The following is a 22,967-nucleotide window of genomic DNA, read 5'->3' on the forward strand; positions in this document are numbered from 1 at the left end:
CAATAGCCCAAATAGGCAGAGTTAAAATGAAATAGAATCTATTAAAAAATGTACTTAACTATGATTGTATGCCAATGAAAATAAATATGTTTTTAAAGAAGATTTAAAAGTATCAAGGGATAATAAAGTACCTATCCTATCCTATATCAAAACAGCATTCCTGTGGTAGATTTGTTTTTCAGTATTTTTACCTGTCACGGTGGGGAGGCCGGGTCGCCACCAGAGGGCGCAGGCCACAGCTCGCACTGCCTCACCGCTCACGCCCCCGAGCACCAGACCACTCCCTCGGTCCCAGTCACCACATTACTAACACCTGTCAGTAATTATGTTGTGCACCTTTTATACCCCGCAGGTCGTTCGGTCCAGTGCTGCACATTGCCCCGTCGGAGCTCTACACTGGACCTCTCTGGCATCTCTAATAGCTTGACCCTTGTTTCTGGTATTGAAGCTTTTCTGTTTGCATGTTGAACAGAATTCTGTACAACCCTCGCCTTCGGCCGCCTCTGTTCCCGCGTCACATTACCTATTTATCGTGTTCACTATAACACGTATTTCAAAGAGTTTTATTTGTAGTAGGATACTACAAGTTATAAACTGTGAGAAGGTTGAAATAGGCCTACATTAATTGCAGATAACTTTATAGTTTATATTATTGCTGTGAAGTTTAATCTGTTAAAAACTGAAACGACCGTGACTTTCTCCCTCCTCACACACAATTCTGTAGATACAGAGCAGCAGAAGACAGCAGGAAGTGAGAGATAAACATGTAAATAAGAAACAAAACATGTAAAAGCAGTAAACTGAGTTTTCATATTGCATATTTACTCCACACAGCAATAGACATTCTTAGTATTAGCATTAGATATTGAGGTCATAAACGTTTATTAATATATTTTAGAGGAAAATGTCACTTTTATATATGTTTGATATAGGCTGTTGTCAATGATTAACAGTGTAATATATTATATATTTGTTAGATGTCAATTTTTAGAAGATTAATATCAAGATGTTTCTCAGTAGTCCACATTGAAATGACTGAGAAAACCACATACTTCAGCAAAGGCAGTGGTCCATAATTAATAGGTTTCGGCTCAACAATTGTGTGGTCATTTAGCACAATCTTCACATTCTGCACTGAATGGGAAATGTTATATTTTGTTCAAATAAATCACTAAATCATGAATCTTTATATCACAGAATTTTCTGTATTTGGCCATTGCTAATCTTTTGTTTCAGTTTCTGCTCATAAGAGTTTCATAAAGTAACCTGAACTTTCATTTAGTTCACAGCTGATATCACCAATGCACTTTAAACCCAAAACCCAAAACCCAAAAAACATTCAAAGCTAAATTTACAGAGGGCAAATGGAGTGTATATTTTGTAATACAAAGTATCTTGAGTACATGATAACCATGTGACTTGAGTTTTGCTCTCTCTCCACACACACCCAAATATACACCCATCTACACACACACAAACATACCCATCCACCCACACATACACATGCATACCTATCCACCTACACACACATAACGACACATAACTCTCACTCTTGTTTCCTATATTTGTTTTGCAAGAGCTGTTACACATGTTGAAGTTCCTCTTTTCTCTAGATGGGTGACTATCATTTTAACTACCTTAAGGTCTGACACTTTGTTTGACTACATTTATAAATGTTAATATTTCAGAGAATTTTCAGCAAGGTATGGAAACAACCACGTCATTGGGTATAGTGAAATTATTCATCATGGTCAGCAGAGTAGTGGAGCAGAGATCACAGTTAGATAAAAGAAAATCACTTAACAAAAACATGGCTAATCTGGAACCATGGAACCATGGAAACCATGGAGCCATGCAAACAAGCATCAAATAGCGTTGTGCAAACTACATGCAAACGATCTAGATAGATATACGTATCTGCAATCTAACTCTGTTGTATAAAGCTCCAGCACATTTACTGTGTTCCAACTTATTGTTTGTACCTTTATAAAAAAGTTGCAAGGATGATGGTGGATAATAATATAAAATATCAAACTTATGATGTAATGTGAAAGCATTTCCTCCATTTCAAATTTATCTAGATGTTTATTTTGAGAGGACTATTTTCAACACTCCTAAGGTAAAACGTTAATGTACAAATATGAATTCATATTGGGTAAGCTGGATTCAGTGGGTAAGCTGGATTCAGCTGCAAACATTCTCCTTAAAAAACCTTTGCATTTAATAGTCATATCCAAAAAAACTTATTAACATTCTTACACTGGATGCAGCCTCGTCATGCTACAGCATTGTGGTATTATTTTTTTAATGGTTCTTTCTCAATGTTTACAATTCATATTTCTATGTAGATGAGGTCCGCACTGGCATATATCATCAGCTTTTCCACCCTGAGCAACTGATCACTGGAAAGGAAGATGCAGCCAACAACTATGGTCGTGGACATTTACACAATTGGCAAAGAATATATTTCACCTGGTTCTCAAGAGGATTCACAAACTGGTAAGAAATTGTAAAAGATGTCTGCTCCCTTTGTCTTAAAATGAATAAATAATTTTCACTCTTTTTCCCTTTTAAGGCTGACCAGTGTACAGGTCTCCAGGGGTTCCTTGTCTTCCACAGCTTTGGAGGTGGAACTGGATCTGGTTTCACTTCCTTGCTGATGGAGCGTCTCTCGGTTGACATTGGAAAGAAATCAAAGCTAGAGTTCTCCATCTACCCAGCTCCTCAGGTGTCCACTGCTGTTGTGGAGCCTTACAACTCAATATTAACAACTCACACCACCCTTGAGCACTCAGACTGTGCTTTCATGGTCGATAATGAAGCAATCTATGACATTTGCCGTAGGAATCTCAATATTGAGCGTCCGACCTACACAAACCTTAACAGGCTGATCAGTCAGATTGTGTCTTCCATCACAGCCTCCCTCCGATTTGATGGTGCCTTGAATGTTGATCTGACTGAGTTCCAGACCAACTTGGTGCCCTACCCTTGTATCCACTTCCCACTGGCCACATATGCCCCAGTGATCTCAGCTGAGAAAGCTTACCATGAGCAGCTCTCAGTGGCTGAAATCACCAATGCTTGCTTTGAGCCAGCAAATCAGATGGTGAAATGTGACCCACGTCATGGCAAATACATGGCTTGCTGTACCGTGGTGACGTTGTACCAAAAGACGTCAATGCAGCTATTGCTGCCATTAAGACCAAGCATACCATCCAGTTTGTAGATTGGTGCCCAACTGGTTTCAAGGTTGGTATCAACTACCAGCCCCCGACTGTGGTAGCTGGTGGTGATCTTGCCAAGGTCCAGAGAGCTGTGTGCATGCTTAGCAACACCACAGTCATTGCAGAGGCTTGGGCCAGACTGGACCACAAGTTTGATCTAATGTATGCCAAGCGTGCATTTGTGCACTGGTATGTAGGAGAGGGTATGGAGGAAGGAGAATTTTCTGAGGCCAGAAAGGATATGGCTGCCCTGGAGAAGGATTATGAGGAGGTTGGTACAGATAGTATGGACGGAGAAGATGAAGGAGGAGAATACTAGGTATAAACCCATTTGTGTAATAAATTCTCAAATGTATCATTTAAATATTTGTAGATCCATGCTAAGTATATGTATTTGTGATAATTGTATTTTATCTTTTTGTTTGTTTGTTTATTTTCTTACAATATGTTTATTTGGAGCAGGTATTGAATACATTTTTGATTATCAAGAACGATCAAAAGTTCCCCTGTTTTTTATATAGTGAAAGTGCTTTAACAGAACAAATTCAAACATATTTCAGGTGCTGGACTTTTGTCATAGATATAGTAAATAATTTTGCTGTGTCACGGTATGGCGGGCCCCCTACTGGTCGCCCCCGTGTACAGCGGCAGCTGTCCTGTCACGTGTTGCGTTGTGTTCGTCCCTCGGGTGGGCGGAGCCCGTGATCCGTCTCACCTGAGGGTTGTTTGTTCGTCTATATGTGGCTGTGTTCGAAATAGACTACTACATACTGGATAATGCATACTGGACTCAGTATATACTGGATACTGCATACTGGTCCTTGTAGTAGTATGCAGTACAGTTTCCAGTATGCGACAAAAGCAAAGCACACTACGGGGTCACGTGAACGTAGCGTTGCATGATGGGATGCAGTACACCATGAAGATAGCTCTGTTCGCATACTGGAATATTTTGCGGAAGTAGTAGGTCATCCGGATATGTTTCGCGTACTGGAAATTTTCATTTTGGTCACATACTGCATACGACAGTGGCATGCACAGACATTTTGGGGGGCAAGTGCTCGGGCACTTTTTAGCGCACGTGGAACACTTCATTATAAAAAAAAATTACAAAATTACAAGCACATGTTGAATGAAATTTGACTTTTATTTGTTACATTCTCTAAACGTGAGTTTTCAATGGAGAAAAAGTCACGCATCCAACTGATATAATTAATATCCAATATACAGTCATGTCCTTCAGGTAACTTCTGTTTACCCTCCACTGTCTGCAGGCCTTGTTGCATATATTTTGCAATTAGTAAATCAATATAGGCCTACAATTAAGACAGTAAAAGACCGTAAAGTAGAAGAAGGAGTTATAGGCTACTGAGTGTTGTCATTACATGAATGCAGATGGACATTTTTCACAGGTAATGGGGAACTTCCCGTTTCTTCTTTCACAAATGAATGTAATTTATGTTGCCTACCAAAACCTATACAACTGAAGACGTTCAGCTTAACACATAGATTTGCAAACTCTACCTTAATTATTTGTATGTGGTCATCCTCACGTTATCTATCATTGATTTGGGCTAGTGCGACTAGTTTATCAGGTGATCAGTCGGCTAAAAATGCTTAGTAGTTTGGTGCTGTATGAGACATTTTACAACACAAGAAAATGATTTCACGTTGGGCTTAGAGGGCAAACGGTACGATTTGACTTGATGTGTATGTGACCTGGCTGGTGGGGACGGGAGAATAAGTCTATCTGTGACCGTGCGTGCTGTGCTGAAGACGCTTCCTTCCACTCGCTGAACTGAACTGCTGCTGCAGTGCATCTGGTGTTAAAGGAAGAGAGAGGTCGGGTGTATGCGAGGTGGTGGCGCATTTCAGGGCATTGTTTTTAATCGCTCAGGTTTTCAAAAGATCATTTCAAACCGACCTCAGTAAAATGATAATAAAAAAATAAAAATAAAAAAAACGAAGTTTCAAAAGGGCACTTTCGTTGATAAAGGGCAGAGTTGGTGGTGCTTTAACCTAATGTCTATGTGTGCACGCCACTGGCATACGACATACTGATTTGGGGCTTGATCAGTACGCCAGTAGTATGTAGTAGACTATTTCGAACACAGCCTATGTCTTGTCTTTGTACCAGTTGACCGCTGGTTATTATATCCTTAATTTGGATCAAGTCACAGGTTTTTGGTTTGCGCACTTTCTATATTAAACCATCCTTTTTTCCTGAGACTTGGTGTGATCGCTTCCATTTTATTTTGCTCACCCTGCCCGTCACATGCTGGTAAATATCCTGATCTGACAAAGCACATAAATAATTAATAGTCTGCTGTTATGGAAGAATGTGTCAATTTTAAGACATAAACAAAAAAAGAAAAAGTCATAGATAATTTGTCATTTAGCAATCCTCATCCCTACAATACAAACAAAGAACACTGGACTAACGTGTTAGTTACACCTGCTTTACGTTCTAATAATGCATCAGCCCACATAAATTTTCAGTTATGACCATGAATGGTTATGACAGTTTGGTTTTTCTTTTGCACTCTATCAAATAACCACATCAACAGTATCTTGAATTGTTTTTGCACTTGAGTGGAATTGTATTTTTTTGTATTTTTTTATGAGTGCTAAATGTTTTGTGTGGGACTCAAGTACATGATATAAACAATACTATGTACATGTCTTATGATTATATTGATTATTTTGAAAAAGGAAGAAACAAAACCCCAGTCTGAATTATTTATGTTGGCCTGCTCTAACTGAGTATGTCTGTAGAGTGAGTAGCACAGCCATTTCATTTTCTTTTTGTGCCTACATCTGTGGTTGCACTTCTGTTCTTGCTAAACAAAAAGCAAGAGGCACTACCACAAGCAAACAATACTTCACTTCTCCCAAAAAACTAACAAGACAAAATGTACAAAAGAGATTCATTTCATTTGATCATAATGGGGTTTTCAATAAAAATACATTTTCTTATCAGAAAACCATCTAAGCTATTATATCAACTAATTGTTTACATTTCTTACTCTTATTTTCTTACTGTAAAAGTTCAACTGTCTTATGTTGGTATGACAGTTGCTTATAGTTTGAAAGAGGAAGGTCAGATGTTGGGTCAGAGCTTTACAACAGTTAACACAATCACAATAAACTATTTTACAATTATAAGGGCAGTAAATACGCAAACATTTTATGCCAATGTGGTAATAAATGTGGGAGATCGTTTTTCTTTAATACCATTGCATAACTAATCAGGTCATCCTCATAAATCTTAACAAAGTTTCCAGTAATCCACAAGGTGCTATTCTTGGACGTATTAAAGTTAACCAAAAATATGTGTGTGGGATAGGGGACGAAATGTACAGTCTTCTTCTGTCCTAAAATGATGAAACAGATATAACAACTCGATTGCCAACATGATTGGCAACCGAGTGGAAATATAGTGAAAAACACAAGAAGGAACCTTTGTGGGAAATTATCATACATGAAAGATGAGGTAGCAAAAGAAACAGAGAAGAAGAAACTAGTTTTCTTCTTTTCACAGCATGTTGATTAGATTATAGTGTACGGCCATGCACAGGAAACTAAATATCACATATGGCATACCAAGGCCAGCAATGAGAGCAGCACAGTATAGCAACCAAAAATGTAATCAAGCCTATAGAGAAAGGAATAGGAGACAGGAACGTATTGAGACAGAAATGTAGGATGAGCAACAGTCTTGTCAGCAGGCATGATAAGCTGTAGAACACCAGGAAGCTTTAGAGAATGAGAAGCATGAGCCAGAGAGTCTTACAGCAGTGCACAGTTACAGCAGTGCACAGGTAGAGCAGTGCACAGGTAGAGCTGCATCACAGTAACAGCTGTGTTGTTCTGTTGATCTATGTAAAAAATCTTAGTGGTCATCAGCCAGTTACACACACACACACAGACACACACGTACACACACACACACACACACACACACACACACACACACACACACACACACACACACACACACACACACACACACACACACAGTTTGCCCATATGATCTGCAAATCTGAAACCTTGGAAATTCAATGGAGTATGAATATGAGGCATATGTTTTGGTTTAGCCCTTTAAAAGTATAACACCAGAAAGAGGAACTGCATTACTGAAATGTCATTCCTTTTTATTTAGTACATCAGAAGGAGACCTGATAGTTACCACAGCTTGCCAATTGATTCCAGAATTATGTCCAGGAGATGTCAATAACCTTATGCAACACAACTCCTCTTTTAAACACTGTAGACAATTATAAAAACATTAGAAAATCTTTTTTTATGAAAAATATGCTGTTTCAACATAGGCAAAGGTCTGTAACTGAAAAATGAGCATCTCTTCTGCAAACATGTGAAAATGAGATGCCACCAATGTACTCAATGCCAATTGTCATACAACACAGCCTGAGGAACACCAACACCCAGAATCCTGTGTTCTGGCACCAATGTTCCTCCTCCCCTGATTGCTAAATACACCTGTAGCCTGTTACCTTTCACTATATATGCCTCTTCATTCCACTTACTCGTTGCACAACATTACCTCTGTAAAGCATAATTTGTGTTTTTTCTATCATTCATTGCATATTCTGGTTTGACAATTTTCTGTATACTGCTGTTTTTGGATCACCCCTCTGCTTTGGCTGCCTGGTTATGTCTGCTCTATTGTTTTGAATCTGGACTATTTTTGGACCACAATTTTTGCCCTCTATTTTTTAATGGCTTTACATAGTATTGGCTTGACTCTTTTTAGTCTTCCAATGAATATAATTAAAATCCCTTTTCTCTGTCTGCAGGCATCTGTGTAATTCTGTAAATGTCAGTGACGTCACAACAGTGCTCTTTCTTGCTGTAGAATATGGTAATGGGTGAACGAGCATTATTGCAGCAGCCCCATGTTTACTTTACATTATTATATTGCACCTCATATTCAATTGTGTCATCCTTTCTTCTTGTCATGCAATCAAACACAACATGTTGTCTATATAAAGTAAAGACTTAAAAAAACAGGGACAATAACGTGTGTTTGCGATGCCAAGCAAGAAATGTTGCTTGCAACTGTTTATTCACATATTACTACTGTATGATTAAACAGTTCTTACAAGTGGGAGTTCTGAACAAATTAACTTGTCTACATGCCATTCAAAATAAGTACAATTTTAGGCTTTTGTGTACTAGCTGTAACTTTAATAAATATTTAATTATAACTGTAACTTTGAACTGCTCAAATAGTAATAAAGTGGTAATCTTACACTTATTGTCAGGAAGTTGCTTTCCGTACATGTTGATGTTTGACTGGAGCAGCAAACCTCACCCTTTGCGGCAAAAATAAAACTAGAACAGACACTGGATATGGCACACTGCAGTCTGGTGCTCAAGGGGAGAACTGCACAGTCATGCCTTATTGTAAGTCAGTCTGCCTCCAAGAACATCTCCTATTACGTGAAGAAATTATATATATATATATATATATATATATATATATATATATATATATATATATATATATATATATATATATATATATATATATATATATGAATTATGGGATGAATTATATTATTAACACAGAGAAACATCACATTTAGAGGAGAAGCTATTGTGTACAGAAGTGGGAATCTGTTCAGCCTGAAGAAGGCAGCTGGGTGGGGGTGTGCTTGGATATAATGCGTTAATGTAGGGGACAGTTGGGATGCTTGCCAAGGGAGGGGCACAGCTGGTGTGGAGGTTAATGGAGGAGAAGGGGGGAGAGAAATGGTGAAGAAGAGAGCATCAAGGAGAGAGTTGAAGGAGGGGCTGCAGGTGGGAGTGGCCATGAGCATGTGGAAGAATGATTGATGGTTAATGCTAGGAGCAGCCTCCCAAAGCCCAAGACACTGGATGTGGGGGAGGAGACAGGCAAGTATAAAAGCCCTCATGCGCCTTATTTGGGTGTCCTGTTGCTTCACCTCCTGCTACTCAGCTTCAACCACTGCCAGTAAAGCTCCCGAAGGAAAGACCCTAACAGGGAGAACCAGAGGACAGTGTGATCAAGACTTCCATTCGAATCCAAATATGAGCCACCCCTCAGTCCGTACTTCCTACCGTCGCACCTTCGCCGGACCTTCCTCTGTGACCGCCTATACGCCCTTCTCGTCCCGCATGCCAGCTTTGGGCACCCGCTATCTCGGCTCTGCACCGCCCCCCTCATCCACACGCTCGGTGGGCTACCGGGTGCGCTCCACCACACCCGCCCCCCGTCTGTCCTACGACAAGGTGGACTTCTCTTTAGCTGAAGCAATCAACCAGGAGTTCCTCGCCACCCGCAGCAATGAGAAACAGGAGCTGCAGGAGCTCAATGACCGCTTCGCCAGCTTCATTGAGAAGGTGCGCTACCTGGAACAGCAGAATGCCGGCCTGCAGATGGAGCTCACTCAGTACAAGGGCAAGCAGCAGCATGGGCAGCCAAACCGGGCCAGCGAGCTCTGCCAGCAAGAGCTGAGGGACCTACGCAGGCAGATGGAGCTGATTGGGAAAGAGCGTGACCAGGTCCAGGTGGAGAGGGACAACCTGGCTGAGGATCTGGCCTTGCTCAAGCAGAGGTGCGTCAGACAGGGGCTCATGGGAGGGGATGTTTATGAGTACACGAAGAACTAGAGTGAGAAATTGTGTTTGTATTTTTATAAACTATAGAACTGTTGCAGCTTTAATACAATCCAACTGTTTTTACAAAATAATATAATAAGTAATAATACATAATAGTAATCTGGATAGCTAAAAGGCTGTTTTGTACATCTTAGAAGTGTAATGTAACATAAAAGCCCAAGGTTAAAATAAAAGAAACATAAATGGTTATAAATGGTTAGCGCCAAATTATATATATTAAACTATATATCAGGAAAAAAAAAACAAAGTAAAATATTTTTAGCAGTGAATAAAACTAAATGTGGTACTGGAGTAGACTTATAGGGTGTGGTAATGGGAATTCTAGATGGTTCCGATGGTTTTGTAGTTATTACCACAACTCACCCCTACTGTTGCACATGCATGTGCCCCCTCCCCAGACATGCACATATACAACACCCCAGTAAGGCATGGATGTCAGAAATAATATTCATTTAAGCTAAGTCTGAAATCTGTTGATGAGGTGGGTGTGGCCCTGGAGGAGAGGACAGAGACAAAGAGGCTGCAGTCTGGATCAGCCCACCCTGCTGCAGCTTGAAATTGTTCTCCTGGGTCAGGAGTGTAGGATGCAGGGGCTCAGTGTGGATATCACATCTGCACACAGTCCTCTACGCTGACACTCCCTGGCATAGTGCTAATGCAATATAGAATGCACTGTAAAATCCTAATCAGTGACTAGTTACAAACAATGAGATGTTTACTGCAAATATACAAACTCTAGCTAGTTATTTTGCATGTTCTGCATCTTAATAAACTAAATAATTAAACAATGTCATTATATGGAAGCCAACACCATGATATCATGCAGTTTTTATTAATTAAAACACATATTTCCAAAACACTGAAAGAAAACACTGATAGTCAATAGATAGAACTGAATAGATCCAGCAGGACTGGGTGGCAGGGGCTGGAGTGTGTGTGTGTGTGTGTGCGCGCGCGTGTGTGTGTGTGGTGGGGGGTGTAAAACTGGAGAGTGAAGTACGATTAAGACATGAAGGGCAACAAAGAGCTGTAGGAAAAATCAATGTGGATTGATGCAGAAGGCTCCATTACAGGTGTTGGTTGTCTTGAGTATGTGTGTGCCACATACCCTTTAACCAGTGCAGAATTTCTACAAAAACAATTAAATAAAAGCTAAGTTCACCACAGCCCAGACACATACTCTCTCTCTTTCTCGCTCTCTCTCACACACACGCACACGCACACACACGCAAACGCACACGCACATGCACACACACACACACACACACCAGCCACACCCTTCTTCCATATCAAATATCTTAGGTGGTCTTGGCCAGGGATGAAAATAACAGAAACATCGATTAGAATACAGAGCACTTCTAATATTAATTAACATTCTTATATAACACTATAAATTTAAATATGGCTTTAAAAACATAATTCATAAAAACACAGAACATAAATATAAAGCTTTATTATAAATTAATCTTATAAATGGGCTTAAGTTATTTTTAAACCCATCCATTAGAAAATGTTTTTATAAAAGCAAAGCAAAGAAAAAAACAAAAGAAAGTGAAGATTATTTAATTTTGTCTGTGATGTGTTTAGTTTAAAAAAAAAACTGTCTAGCCAACATATTAGATAGCTCAAATGGGGCAGACGTTATCATAGCTACAAGAAAATTTCATACAGCATGATTCAATTGGTAAATTCACTTAGAACTGGTATTTCATGTACGTCCAAAGGGTACCCAATTTACTGCATTTGCTGATGGAATGGCTTGACCTGCTATTTTCTGTCTTAGCCCAAATCCTTTTATGCAATGCATTAGCTAATTGATCTTCAGGCTTTCTGCCAGCTGGTGCCTCATTTGTTACAGCACCTATGACAGCAGGCCAGATGTGTATTGATGAGAAAGTCCCTCTCAGAGTGCCACACAGGAGAGTCCAGTGTCAAGTCAACTTTTGTGCTTACTAATGTAAACCAAGACAATTTTTTTTAATATGTTTTAATGTTTTTAATATGTTTTAATGTTTTTTAATATGTGCATACACTGCTTTCTGCAAACAAACTAACTCTCCTAAAATGAATAACAAAAGAGACATGTTAGAAAATGGAGGCTGTATAATAAGAGCATTTTTGGGTGTTTTGTGTTTCATCAAGCCAAATTTAAAGCCCTTTTGTCTATTAAAAAGAAACAGCATAATGTAGATATTTCATTTTATGATGTGATTTTGTATTTTTGTTACGTCACAGAATTTTTGGAACAAATTGAGATTTTTCAGATGTTCCTGTATGTATGCAGGTTAGATGAAGAGGCTCAAAAAAGGCAGGATGCTGAGAACCAACTGGTCCTGTTTCGAAAGGTGACGTCCTATTGAATCACACACACACACACAAACACACACACAATAAAAATAATAATGATTATAATACACAATAATACTTTCAAATAATGTTATCTTAAATAATCTAGCCTAAACTAAAAACAATAAAATAGTCCAGATTAATGTCTTGTAAAACTTTAGCTCTACTATAGATTGTTACGTAACCGACACCCATGAACGTTCTAGTGGTGATGATCCCCATTAGAAATATATGTGATCTCACTGGTGTAAAGATAACTGAATTAGATTCCCTGGCCCATTTATCTTTGCATGCTGTGAAGCCAACTGCAAGGTATCTTACTTTGCCCCTTCAATGAACATTCTTCCCACTGAGAAGAATGAGCAGGCTGAGGGTTAGCAATTGCTCTCCAAGAAAAATGACTGTGACAGCCTCTCCTTGAGGGCCCAGTCTCTTGTTCTATTTATGGCTGGCTCTGTTCAGTGGCTGCACTGAGTAGCTAGAGGTTATACAGCCTAACATAATGGCATCAAAATGTTTCCTTGATACTTTTCCTGATATATTCATAGATTATTTTGTAAAAATGCTGTCAAGAAACATACAATGTAAATATGTTTACAGAATATTAATACATGCAATTGTCGGAAGAAGCCCAGCTTACATTGGATTCTATAATGAGTTGATACTGCTCTCTGTCTTGATTACAAGCAGATGCAATTGAGACCAAAAACCATCACTAATACAATTATCTTCTTTTTAATTTGATTTTGACATCGGTTCCCTTTATGGTGTATCACAGGTCAGTGACCAGTCTTTGGTAGATGCCCTGTCTTATTTCTGATGTCTTGACTAACACTGACATCATGTGGTCATTACAGGGAAAATGGAAGATATCATTTTCAGCTGGCATAACTATTCCAAGCAATCATAAAAAGTAGAGTGAATATGAACAAGTGCATTCATAAGTCTGTAGCGCCAAAAGGTATGTGTTTTAGGATTTGAGTGTTAAGATGTCAAATATATATATATATATATATATATATATATATATACACACACACACACACACACACACACACACACACACACACACATATATATATATATATATATATATATATATATATATATATATAAAATATAGTGGGCCAGTCTGTCAGGAACTCCCGGGCCACTTTTTCTCCCCAGTCTGCCCCGTATATATATCTCAGTGGGGAACCGTCAGGGCCCTCTATGATGGGAGCGGGCCCAGGTTTAATGGTCAAGGTTCGCTACTGAGATATATACATTAAGATTAGGAATAAGGCGCTATATACAGTTGTGATCAAATTTATTCAACCCCCACTGAAATAAAGTGTTTTGGCCAGTTTGACATTGATTTTGATCATTTCAGTCATCTTATTTACAATTATATCAAAGAGGCACTTATAAATTAGACAAACATAACATAATATTTATGATGGAATAACCACAAATGTCTTTACTGTGCTCACATCATTATCAGTTTTATTCAACCCCCTAGTGACATTATTTTTTAGTACTTAGTACAACATCCTTTTCCAGTTATGACAGCTTTCAAGCGTGAAGCATAGCTTGACACAAGTGTCTTGCAGCGACCTATGGGTATCTTAGCCCATTCTTCATGGGCAAAAGCCTCCAGTTCAGTCACATTCTTAGGCTTGCGCACTGCAACTGCCTTCTTTAGGTCCCACCAGAGGTTCTCAATTGGATTTAAGTCTGGTGATTGCGATGGCCACTCTAGAATGTTCCAGCCTTTCATGTTCAACCATGCTCTAGTGGACTTGGATGTGTGCTTCGGATCATTGTCCTGTTGGAAGGTCCAACGTCTCCCAAGCCGCAGGTTTGTGACTGACTCCATCACATTTTCCTCCAAGATCTCCTGGTACTGAAGGGAATTCATGGTACCCTGCACACGTTGAAGCTTTCCTGTACCATTAGAAGCAAAACAGCCCCAAAGCATAATTGACCCCCCGCCATGCTTCACAGTAGGCAAGGTGTTCTTTTGTTCATAAGCCTGGTTCTTCCTTCTCCAAACATAGCGCTGGTCCATTGTCCCAAACAGTTCTAATTTAGTTTCATCTGACCACAGTACACTGTTCCAAAACCTTTGTGGCTTGTCCACATGACTTTTGTCGACTTTTCTTGTTCTTTGGAGTCAGCAAGGGGGTGCGTCTGGGCGTTCTGGCATGGAGGTCTTCGTTATGCAGTGCGCGCCTTATTGTCTGAGCTGAAACTTCAGTGCCCACATCTGACAGGTCTTTTTTCAGTTCCTTAGCAGTCACGCGGGGATTTTTCTCCACATTACGCTTCAGGTAGCGCACAGCAGTCGCGGTCAGGATCTTCTTTCTGCCACGACCAGGTAACGTTTCCACTGTGCCCTTTAACTTGAACTTGCGAATGATACTTCCGATAGTGTCTCTTGGAATATTTAACAACTTCGCAATCTTTTTATATCCATTGCCATTCTTGTGAAGAGCAATAACCTCTTCTCTTGTCTTCTGGGACCATTCTCTTGCCTTCACCATGCTTGGAAACACACCAGTAGATGTCTAGAAGGAGCTGAGTATCACAGTCCTTTTAAATCTGCCTAATTGGTGCTTATCATGCTTGATTGCTGCTCGTTGACATCCACAGATGTTTTCAATACCTGATGGAAAACACTGGAATGAACCTCTGTTCTTAGGAGTGGTAGTCGTAAAGGGGTTGAATAATTGTGTCAATGAAGAAATCACAAAAAGGCCATTTAATACTTTATGACAAAAAAAATTGATGCTATCTTAGTTGCATTTAGTTCTTTAACAAGTCCTTGTAAGATTTCATTATGAACACAATTACAAATGTGCACTGAATTCCATAAAACCCTTCGCAGCATTGGGGGTTGAATAAATTTGATCACAACTGTAGCTAAAGAATGTCTAAACTATTTCAATCAATCAATCAATCAAATTTTATTTATATAGCGCTTTTTACAACAGTTGTTGTCACAAAGCAGCTTTACAAGTGCCGAGTCCTAGCCCCCAGTGAGCAAGCCAAAGGCGACAGTGGCAAGGAAAAACTCCCTAGTTTTTTGCATGAGGAAGAAACCTTGAGAGGAACCAAGACTCAGGGGGGGAACCCATCCTCCTCTGGCCGACACCGGTCACCATGACAACAACAACTATTTAGACAGAAAGAAGAGAAAGAAAAGGAAAAAGATGTAATAATGTCCATCATGATGTATGCATCCGGTTAGGCAGGAGGTGGCTGGCCCAGGATGGATCGCTGGTCTCCTCATCTCATTATTCCTCAAGCAGGCGGGCAGCCATGTGGAGAAATGAAACAGGGAAAATTAGCTGTGTATGAGGACATATACAGGACAGGTAAAATTATAAACATTTCCGGAGTGTGGCAGCAACTCCGGCATTTAGTTAAATTATTACAGCCTAGCTAAAAAGGCAGAACCAGAAGGTAACATAGGCTTGGGGGCATTCTGAGACAATGGCATCCGTCCACTGCACTGTCAACAAACTTGAGTGACCACGAGCAGTGACAGGACGACAGCACCAGCGCCCCAGTCTACCATAAAACCCTTCATCTATGAACCCCTGGATCTGTACCTTTATCTAAGGGGGATATTAATTATCAAACGCTAAACTAAATAAGTGGGTTTTCAACCTAGACTTAAAGATTGTGACTGTGTCGGAGTCCCGGACGCATTTAGGAAGATTATTCCAAAGCTGGGGGACCTTACAAGAAAAGGCTCTTCCCCCTGCTGTTACCTTATTAATTTTTGGAACTAATAAAAGACCAGCACCCTGTGATCTTAGTGGGCGTGGGGGTTCGTAATAGGAAATAAGTTCCTGAAGGTACTCAGGAGCAAGCCCGTGCAATGCTTTATAAGTTAATAAAAGAATTTTAAAGTCAATACGGAATTTAACTGGGAGCCAATGCAGGGCTGATAGGACTGGACTGATATGCTGAAATTTTCTAGTTCTGGTCAGAACCCTGGCTGCGGCATTTTGAACTATTTGAAGTTTATTTAGATTCCTATTTGAACATCCTGACAGTAGTGCATTGCAGTAGTCTAATCTAGAGCTAACAAAGGCGTGCACCAATTTTTCCGCATCATCCTGTGATAATGCATTTCTTAATTTAGCAATGTTACGGAGATGTAGAAAAGCTATCCTAGTTCTTTTATCTATGTATTTATCAAATGATAGGTCAGAGTCGAGTATGACGCCTAGGTTTTTGGCTACTGTGCCAGGTGTAATGGGGTAGCCTGCGAGATTAAGCATTAGATCTGGAATTTTCTGTTTTGAGGCCTTAGGGCCCAGAAGGAGAACTTCTGTTTTGTCCTCATTAAGTTGGAGGAAGTTTAGAGACATCCAGCATTTAATATCTCTTACACAGGCCTCAATTTTTCTTAAACTGAGTTTGTCATCAGGTTTGGCTGATATGTAAAGTTGAGTGTCATCTGCATAGCAGTGAAAATTGACACCATGTTTGTTTATAACTGTGCCCAATGGTAGCATATATAATGTAAATAATAGTGGTCCTAGAATGGAGCCTTGCAGGACCCCATATTTAACTTTTGTACGTTTGGATGGAATATTATTGAGCTCTACAAACTGATAGCGATTTGTTAAGTAAGAATGAAACCATGAAAGGGCTGTGCCAGAGACTCCAACCCAGCGTTCTAACCTTTCTAGCAAGATCCTATGATCAATTGTGTCGAAAGCTGCACTAAGATCAAGAAGCACTAACAGTGATACATAACCTTGATCTGAAGCAAGGAGGAGGTCATTTGTTACTTTAACTAATGCTGTTTCAGTACTGTGATGGGGCCTAAAACCAGATTGGAACTTTTCAAATATGTGATGCCTATGCAGATATAGGCATAATTGTTGGGCAACAGCTTTTTCTATGATCTTAGATATAAATGATGTGTTTGAAATGGGTCTATAATTAGATAGTACAGTAGGATCAAGATTTGGTTTCTTAATCAGAGGTTTAATAACTGCTAATTTACATGATTTGGGCATGTGACCTATTGTAATGGATGAGTTAACTATAGTTAGAAGAGGTTCAGTTACCGCAGGTAATACCTCTTTTAATAACTTTGATGGAACCGAGTCTAGTGTGCAGGTAGCACAATTTAAGGAAGAAATTATTTTCTCTAATTCTGATTGTGGGAGTGGATGAAAAGCATCAAGTTTTTCTCCCAGTATGCGATTTAAATCGATGTCAACCAAACCAGATGACATACCAGTTGTATTGCTAATAAAAGGTTTTATATTTTGTTTTCAAAAAAATCTACAAATACATTACTAGTGAGTTTTACTGGAATCTGAGGTTCTGCGCCTGCTTGATTTTTTGTAAGTTTGGAAATAGTATTAAAAAGAAATCTAGGATTGTTTTTATTTTTCTCTATCAGTGAGGCTAGGTATGCTGAGCGTGCTTTAGCGAGTGCCCGTTTGTAGTCAATGATGCTATCCTTCCAGGCACAGTAGAATACTTCCAACTTAGTAGATCGCCATTTACGCTCTAATTTACGTGCTATTTGTTTTAAGTTTCTAGTTTGGTCGGTGTACCACGGAGCGAGTTTTTTAGATCTAGTCTTTTTATATTTGAGTGGAGCTACTATATCTAGAGCTGATCTGCAGGTATTCTCTATGCAGTTGGTTAGACTGTCTAACTCTCCTGGATAGGATGGCGAGTGGGCTAGAGCAGTTAAATCAGGGAGGGCTTCAATAAACTGTGTTGCTGTTAATGAATTTATCGAGCGCTTTATACACTGCCGAGGAGACGGGCAGGTATTTATGTTAAGATGAATCTTAAATTTGACTAAATAGTGATCAGAGATAGCTACGGTTTGCGGCAGTATATTTATATTATCTACGTCAATACCCAACGTTAAGATTAAATCTAGGGTATGATTTTGATAGTGTGTGGGTCCTACAACGTTTTGTGTAATGCCAACAGAGTTCAATATAGAAGTAAAAGCCCTTGTCAGTGGATCCTCCGCATTATCAAAATGTATGTTAAAGTCTCCTACCATTATTATTTTGTCACTACTAACTGCTAAATTTGCTGTAAAATCTGTGAAATCTTTTAAGAAATCTGAGTAAGGCCCTGATGGTCTATATACATTTGTTAGGGAAAAAGAACTTTTATTTTCAGATGGACTAATTACATTAATAGACAGCATCTCAAATGAATTAAAGATATCCAAGTATTTCTGATGAATTTCTAAACAATCACGATATATTATACATATTCCTCCTCCTCTGCCTGACAATCTAGGTTTATGTATATAACTATATCCCACAGGAGTGGCTTCGTTTAGAGATAAATAGTCACCAGATTGAATCCACGTTTCAGTTAAACATAGAATATCAATTTTCTGGTCAGTTATAAGTTCATTCATAAAAACTGCTTTAGAGTTGAGTGATCGAATATTAATTAATCCAATTTTCAGATCGGTCATATGGAATAATTGGGTGTGAAGTTTGAATATTAGTTAAAAACTTAGGACGGACTATTTTCTTATGATTTAATTTAACCCGGGGCACAGACACAGTCTCAATCCTATGGGATCTTGGTGACGTCTCTAAGCAGCTCGCAGACAGGTTTAGCCCGTTAGTCTGCGGCCTGGTCGCGACTCTGGTTAGTCAGCAGCTCCTAGTGCTACTCTGCCGACTAAAGGTGGAAACATACTTGCTGTTTGCCCATGCGTTCGCGTACACAACCGGCTGCGTTGTGAACGTTACTGAGAACATACTAGCCTATGTGCAACGCGTGAAACTGGAGGCGTCCACTAGAGGGCAGAACGTAGAAAGGGCTTCGGTATTTTAACGATGCAAACATGGCAACACTCGAGGACATTAGCCTTTGGGTAATTTTACGGTCACGGCAGAAAAAACGACGACAGCGATCCCTTCGTAGGTGGTTTGTAAGGCCGTTAAATCAAAGACGTGGTGAGAATGGCGAGTTTGTGTCGTTGGATATCGTTGTGTGCATTTTGATGCTGGTTAGCGGCTACACTGCCCCTAGCGGTTTTGTGTGTATTGCACCTCGCGTACGCGTCGCGTTAACTTTTGGAGGACGTGCAAGACCTACGCGCCAAACCGACGCAGGATACGCGAAGCAGCCATGATGCGTACGCGTACGCGTAGTTAACAGCAAGTATGTTTTAGCCTTAACTAACAGACTACGGGCTATGCTGCAAGATAACAGGGCAGCGCCATCCCGGGTGGGGTGGACACCGTCCCTGCCTAAAAGACCAGGCTTGCCCTCGAACTCTTTCCAATTATTAATAAAGCCCACTTGATTTTCGGAGCACCACTTGGACATCCAGCGGTTTAGCGACGTGAGCCTGCTGTATTGCTCATCACCGCGCCGCATTGGGATGGGGCCAGAGCAGATTACGGCATTGGACATCGTCTGGGCTAATTTAACCACCTCTTTAACATTAGCCTTAGTCACTTCTGACTGCCGCAGACGTATATCGTTGGCCCCTACATGAATCACTATCCTAGAAAACCTCCTATGAGCTAACAGTCTAAGGTTGCCACTAATGTCCGGCGCTCTGGCTCCCGGTAAACAGCTGACTGTAACCGCTGGTGCCCCTACAGGAATAGCGACTTTCACGTGCCGGACTATAGAGTCTCCTATCACCAGAGTCTCCTCAGCGGGTGTAACACTGAGCGGGGCAAACCTGTTTGACACGTGAACCGGGGAGTGGTGCTCTGGTGGGCTAGCGCTGGCGTTAGCGGTAGCTGCAGCCCTCGCTCTCCGACTACGCCGCCGAGACGTCACCCATTCGCCCCGCTGTGAGGGCTCTATCGCCGGAGTCGCGGAGGCGCTAGTTCTCCCTGGCGCGTCCACACCTATTACAGACCCTGTCCCTGTCTCTCTATCCCTCAATAATGAGTGGACGCGGCGCTCTAAACTTTCCACTTTCAACTTTCAATAATTTCAGCGCGATAAAGAATTTAAGGTAAGAAATATTAATTGAAAACAGAATGAAAAATTTAAAATGGCAATCTTGGAAAAGTAAGAAATATAGTGGATAAAGGAGTTGAAAATGTAAATGCTTATGCAAGTTTATATAATCACAATGGGTTTTTCATTGGTACCTTGCTTGTGGAGGTATCAAAATAAATGGTAGACTATGAGAAATGGATAAAGATTCTAGCTGTTTGTAGAAGCATTCAGATTTTAATAGAATCACGTGAAAAGGTATTTGTATAAAAAGAAAGTTATTTCTTTTCTTACCACAGCAGTGATATATGAATGTGTAGAACACACATGCTAATGTTCCCATCTGCTTGTAGGATGTAGACGATGCCACCCTTGTCCGTCTGGAGCTGGAGAGAAAGATTGAGTCTCTGATGGATGAGATTGAGTTCCTCAAGAAGCTGCATGATGAGGTAAGGTACTGTAGAATTGTAATGTTATGTCCTACGGCGTCTGCATTACATTAATACATAAATGTAAGGGTAATCGAAGATTCTTCTGGCCTAATACTGTATCGGTGATACTGTCTTACATAGTGATAGAATCTTGGAAGAACCATGAAGAATGAATATTCACATGTATTATCCAAACAGGAAATCCAGGATGTACAGGTGAGCATTGAATCCCAGCAGATGAAGATGGAAGTGGAAGCCACGGTTCGGCCCGACCTGACTGCAGCCCTAAGGGACATCAGGGCCCAGTACGAAAGCATTGCAACCAAAAACATGCAGGAGTCTGAGGAATGGTATAAGTCCAAGGTGAAGGCGTGCAACATACATGAATAATATACACATAGAAAATATACACATACTGCAGAAAGATCATTACATTCTCTTTGGTTTTCTCTTCAGTTTGCTGACCTGACAGACTCAGCAAAACGCAATGCTGACGCCATGAGGCAGGCCAAGCAAGAGGCCAATGAGTTTAGGAGGCAGATCCAGGGCCTCAACTGTGAGATTGATGCACTCAAGAGCACGGTGCGCTTTTTTCTGTCATGGGAACCATCAACCTTCTAGGAGAACTTGAGGCCAGTGAAGGTGGTCACTTATGCGTGCATTCGCATTTATTTGTGTCACACAGAATGAGGCTCTGCTCAGGCAGATGAGGGAAATGGAGGACCAGTTTGGCTTGGAAGCTGGAAACTACCAGGACAGCATTGCTCGTCTGGAAGAGGAGATCCGCCACCTGAAGGATGAAATGTCTCGTCACCTGAGGGAATATCAGGACTTGCTCAATGTCAAGATGGCTCTGGACATTGAGATTGCTACATATAGGAAGTTACTGGAAGGAGAGGAGAGCAGGTAAATATGTTACTACCACCCACCTTTGTCCAAACATATTATCATACTTTGAGCCTGAAGTGCTTTAACTTTCTTTCAGAATTTCTGTTCCCATCTTGAACTTAACGTCTATGGGTATGCGTAATGGTGGTAAGTCCTGATGTTTTGCTGTATGTTTTTTATAACTGTTTTCCCATTTCCTGATGTCCTTCTTAACAGTTCAGGTAAATTAGATGTATTAAAATGTATATGATTTAATATCATGCTTCTTGTATTTACCATTGGCTAGAGTATGACCAACCATCTGATGTTGGACATGGCAAGAAGGTTGTTATCAAAACTGTTGAGATACGTGATGGAGAGGCAAGTCACATAATTACATAATATTACATAATTGTTATATAAAAAGTAATATATATATTTATTATTCAGTTCATATGATCAGAAAAATCATAATTGGATTCTACATAGGTGGTGAAGGAGTCCAAGAAGGAGAGAGAAACACCCCGTGTTTCCAAGGATACCCATGACTCTCGCAATCAACAAGAAGATGATTAAAGCAGGTGACGAACAACTGCTTGTTCCAGGCTTTAGAATTGAGTGTTGATTATTAGGTCAAATGAATGGAAAAATTACCAACTGATAATCAGATAAAAACATTAAAAGCTGCTTATGTCCATTTACTACTTGCTACTGAAAATGTAATTATATGCAAATGTTTCTAATGATTTTGAGTCAGTACTGTGAATGAGAATGGGCTACATACTTTGTTCAATGTCTGGAATCGATCATTTTAATCAGCCAGTTTCACTATGCTATGGTGCTAACAAGATGAACTAATCAGCCTTAACCTACAAAAAGTCTTAGACCCATACATTTTTATCTAAAATTCCATAAGTCATACACACTCAGCCCAGTTCATAGCTGATCATGTACTGACTCAACAATTTTAGACAAAATAGACCAAATAAAATCCAACTAGTCACCATTTGAGGCCTTTATTTTCATAAAAACTGTGGCTTTTCTACAATGTCTTTTCCTAATTTGATTAATTAGGCTTTTCATCCCAAATTTACAACCCCAACAAAAAAGGTCTGATCTAAAAAAAAAAGCATTCTCTTGAGATTGTTTCCACTTTTTTGGCATTCCCTCTACAGTCACAGATACTGCCAAGTCATATTCTTTTATAGCTTTACATTATAAGTAGCTATTTTGTGATCGTATTCATATTTTTTTATGTGAAAGCTTCTTTTGTTGCCTCACAATGGTTTGTGTGTTCAGTGTTTCTGGGATTGTGATTTGAATAACTGGAAAAGGAAAAGTAGACAACTTTTGAATGAGGAAAAAAACAGTGTAATTATGGCATTGTGTTTTCTGAAGCCTTATAAAAATCACTAAACAATAAATGAACTGTAAATGAAAAATAATAAAATAAACTGGAACTAAAACTATA

The 22,967-nt window shown here is 39.8% G+C and overlaps 1 protein-coding gene and 1 pseudogene across 2 annotated transcripts; both read left to right on the top strand.

Moving 5' to 3' along the window:
• Positions 1–352: 352 nt before the first annotated feature.
• LOC143514267 (tubulin alpha-8 chain pseudogene) lies at positions 353–5,479 on the top strand (annotated as a pseudogene). Its single transcript, XR_013130814.1, has 3 exons — positions 353–439; positions 2,349–2,499; positions 2,576–5,479. The product of XR_013130814.1 is annotated as a tubulin alpha-8 chain pseudogene (transcript).
• A 3,667-nt stretch (positions 5,480–9,146) lies between these two features.
• Positions 9,147–22,967, top strand: prph (peripherin). The gene is made up of 9 exons (XM_077005214.1): positions 9,147–9,826; positions 12,175–12,235; positions 20,552–20,647; positions 20,828–20,992; positions 21,086–21,211; positions 21,315–21,535; positions 21,615–21,664; positions 21,804–21,877; positions 21,986–22,967. Exons 1-9 carry the CDS (start codon positions 9,162–9,164, stop codon positions 22,070–22,072), a joined length of 1,545 nt encoding a protein of 514 aa, XP_076861329.1. The 5' UTR covers positions 9,147–9,161; the 3' UTR covers positions 22,073–22,967.

Source organism: Brachyhypopomus gauderio, chromosome 1 (genome assembly GCF_052324685.1).
Source record: "Brachyhypopomus gauderio isolate BG-103 chromosome 1, BGAUD_0.2, whole genome shotgun sequence".
NCBI lineage: Eukaryota > Metazoa > Chordata > Actinopteri > Gymnotiformes > Hypopomidae > Brachyhypopomus > Brachyhypopomus gauderio.

What these genes read in the sequence shown, in the direction of transcription:
- prph (XM_077005214.1), top strand. Translation starts at nt 9,162, where the DNA reads ATGCGCCTTATTTGGGTGTCCTGTTGCTTCACCTCCTGCTACTCAGCT. An exon ending in AGGAATGGTATAAGTCCAAG is followed by an intron (nt 20,993 to 21,085) that starts GTGAAGGCGTGC and finishes TTTTCTCTTCAG; the next exon opens with TTTGCTGACCTGACAGACTC. An exon ending in TATGGGTATGCGTAATGGTG is followed by an intron (nt 21,665 to 21,803) that starts GTAAGTCCTGAT and finishes ACCATTGGCTAG; the next exon opens with AGTATGACCAACCATCTGAT.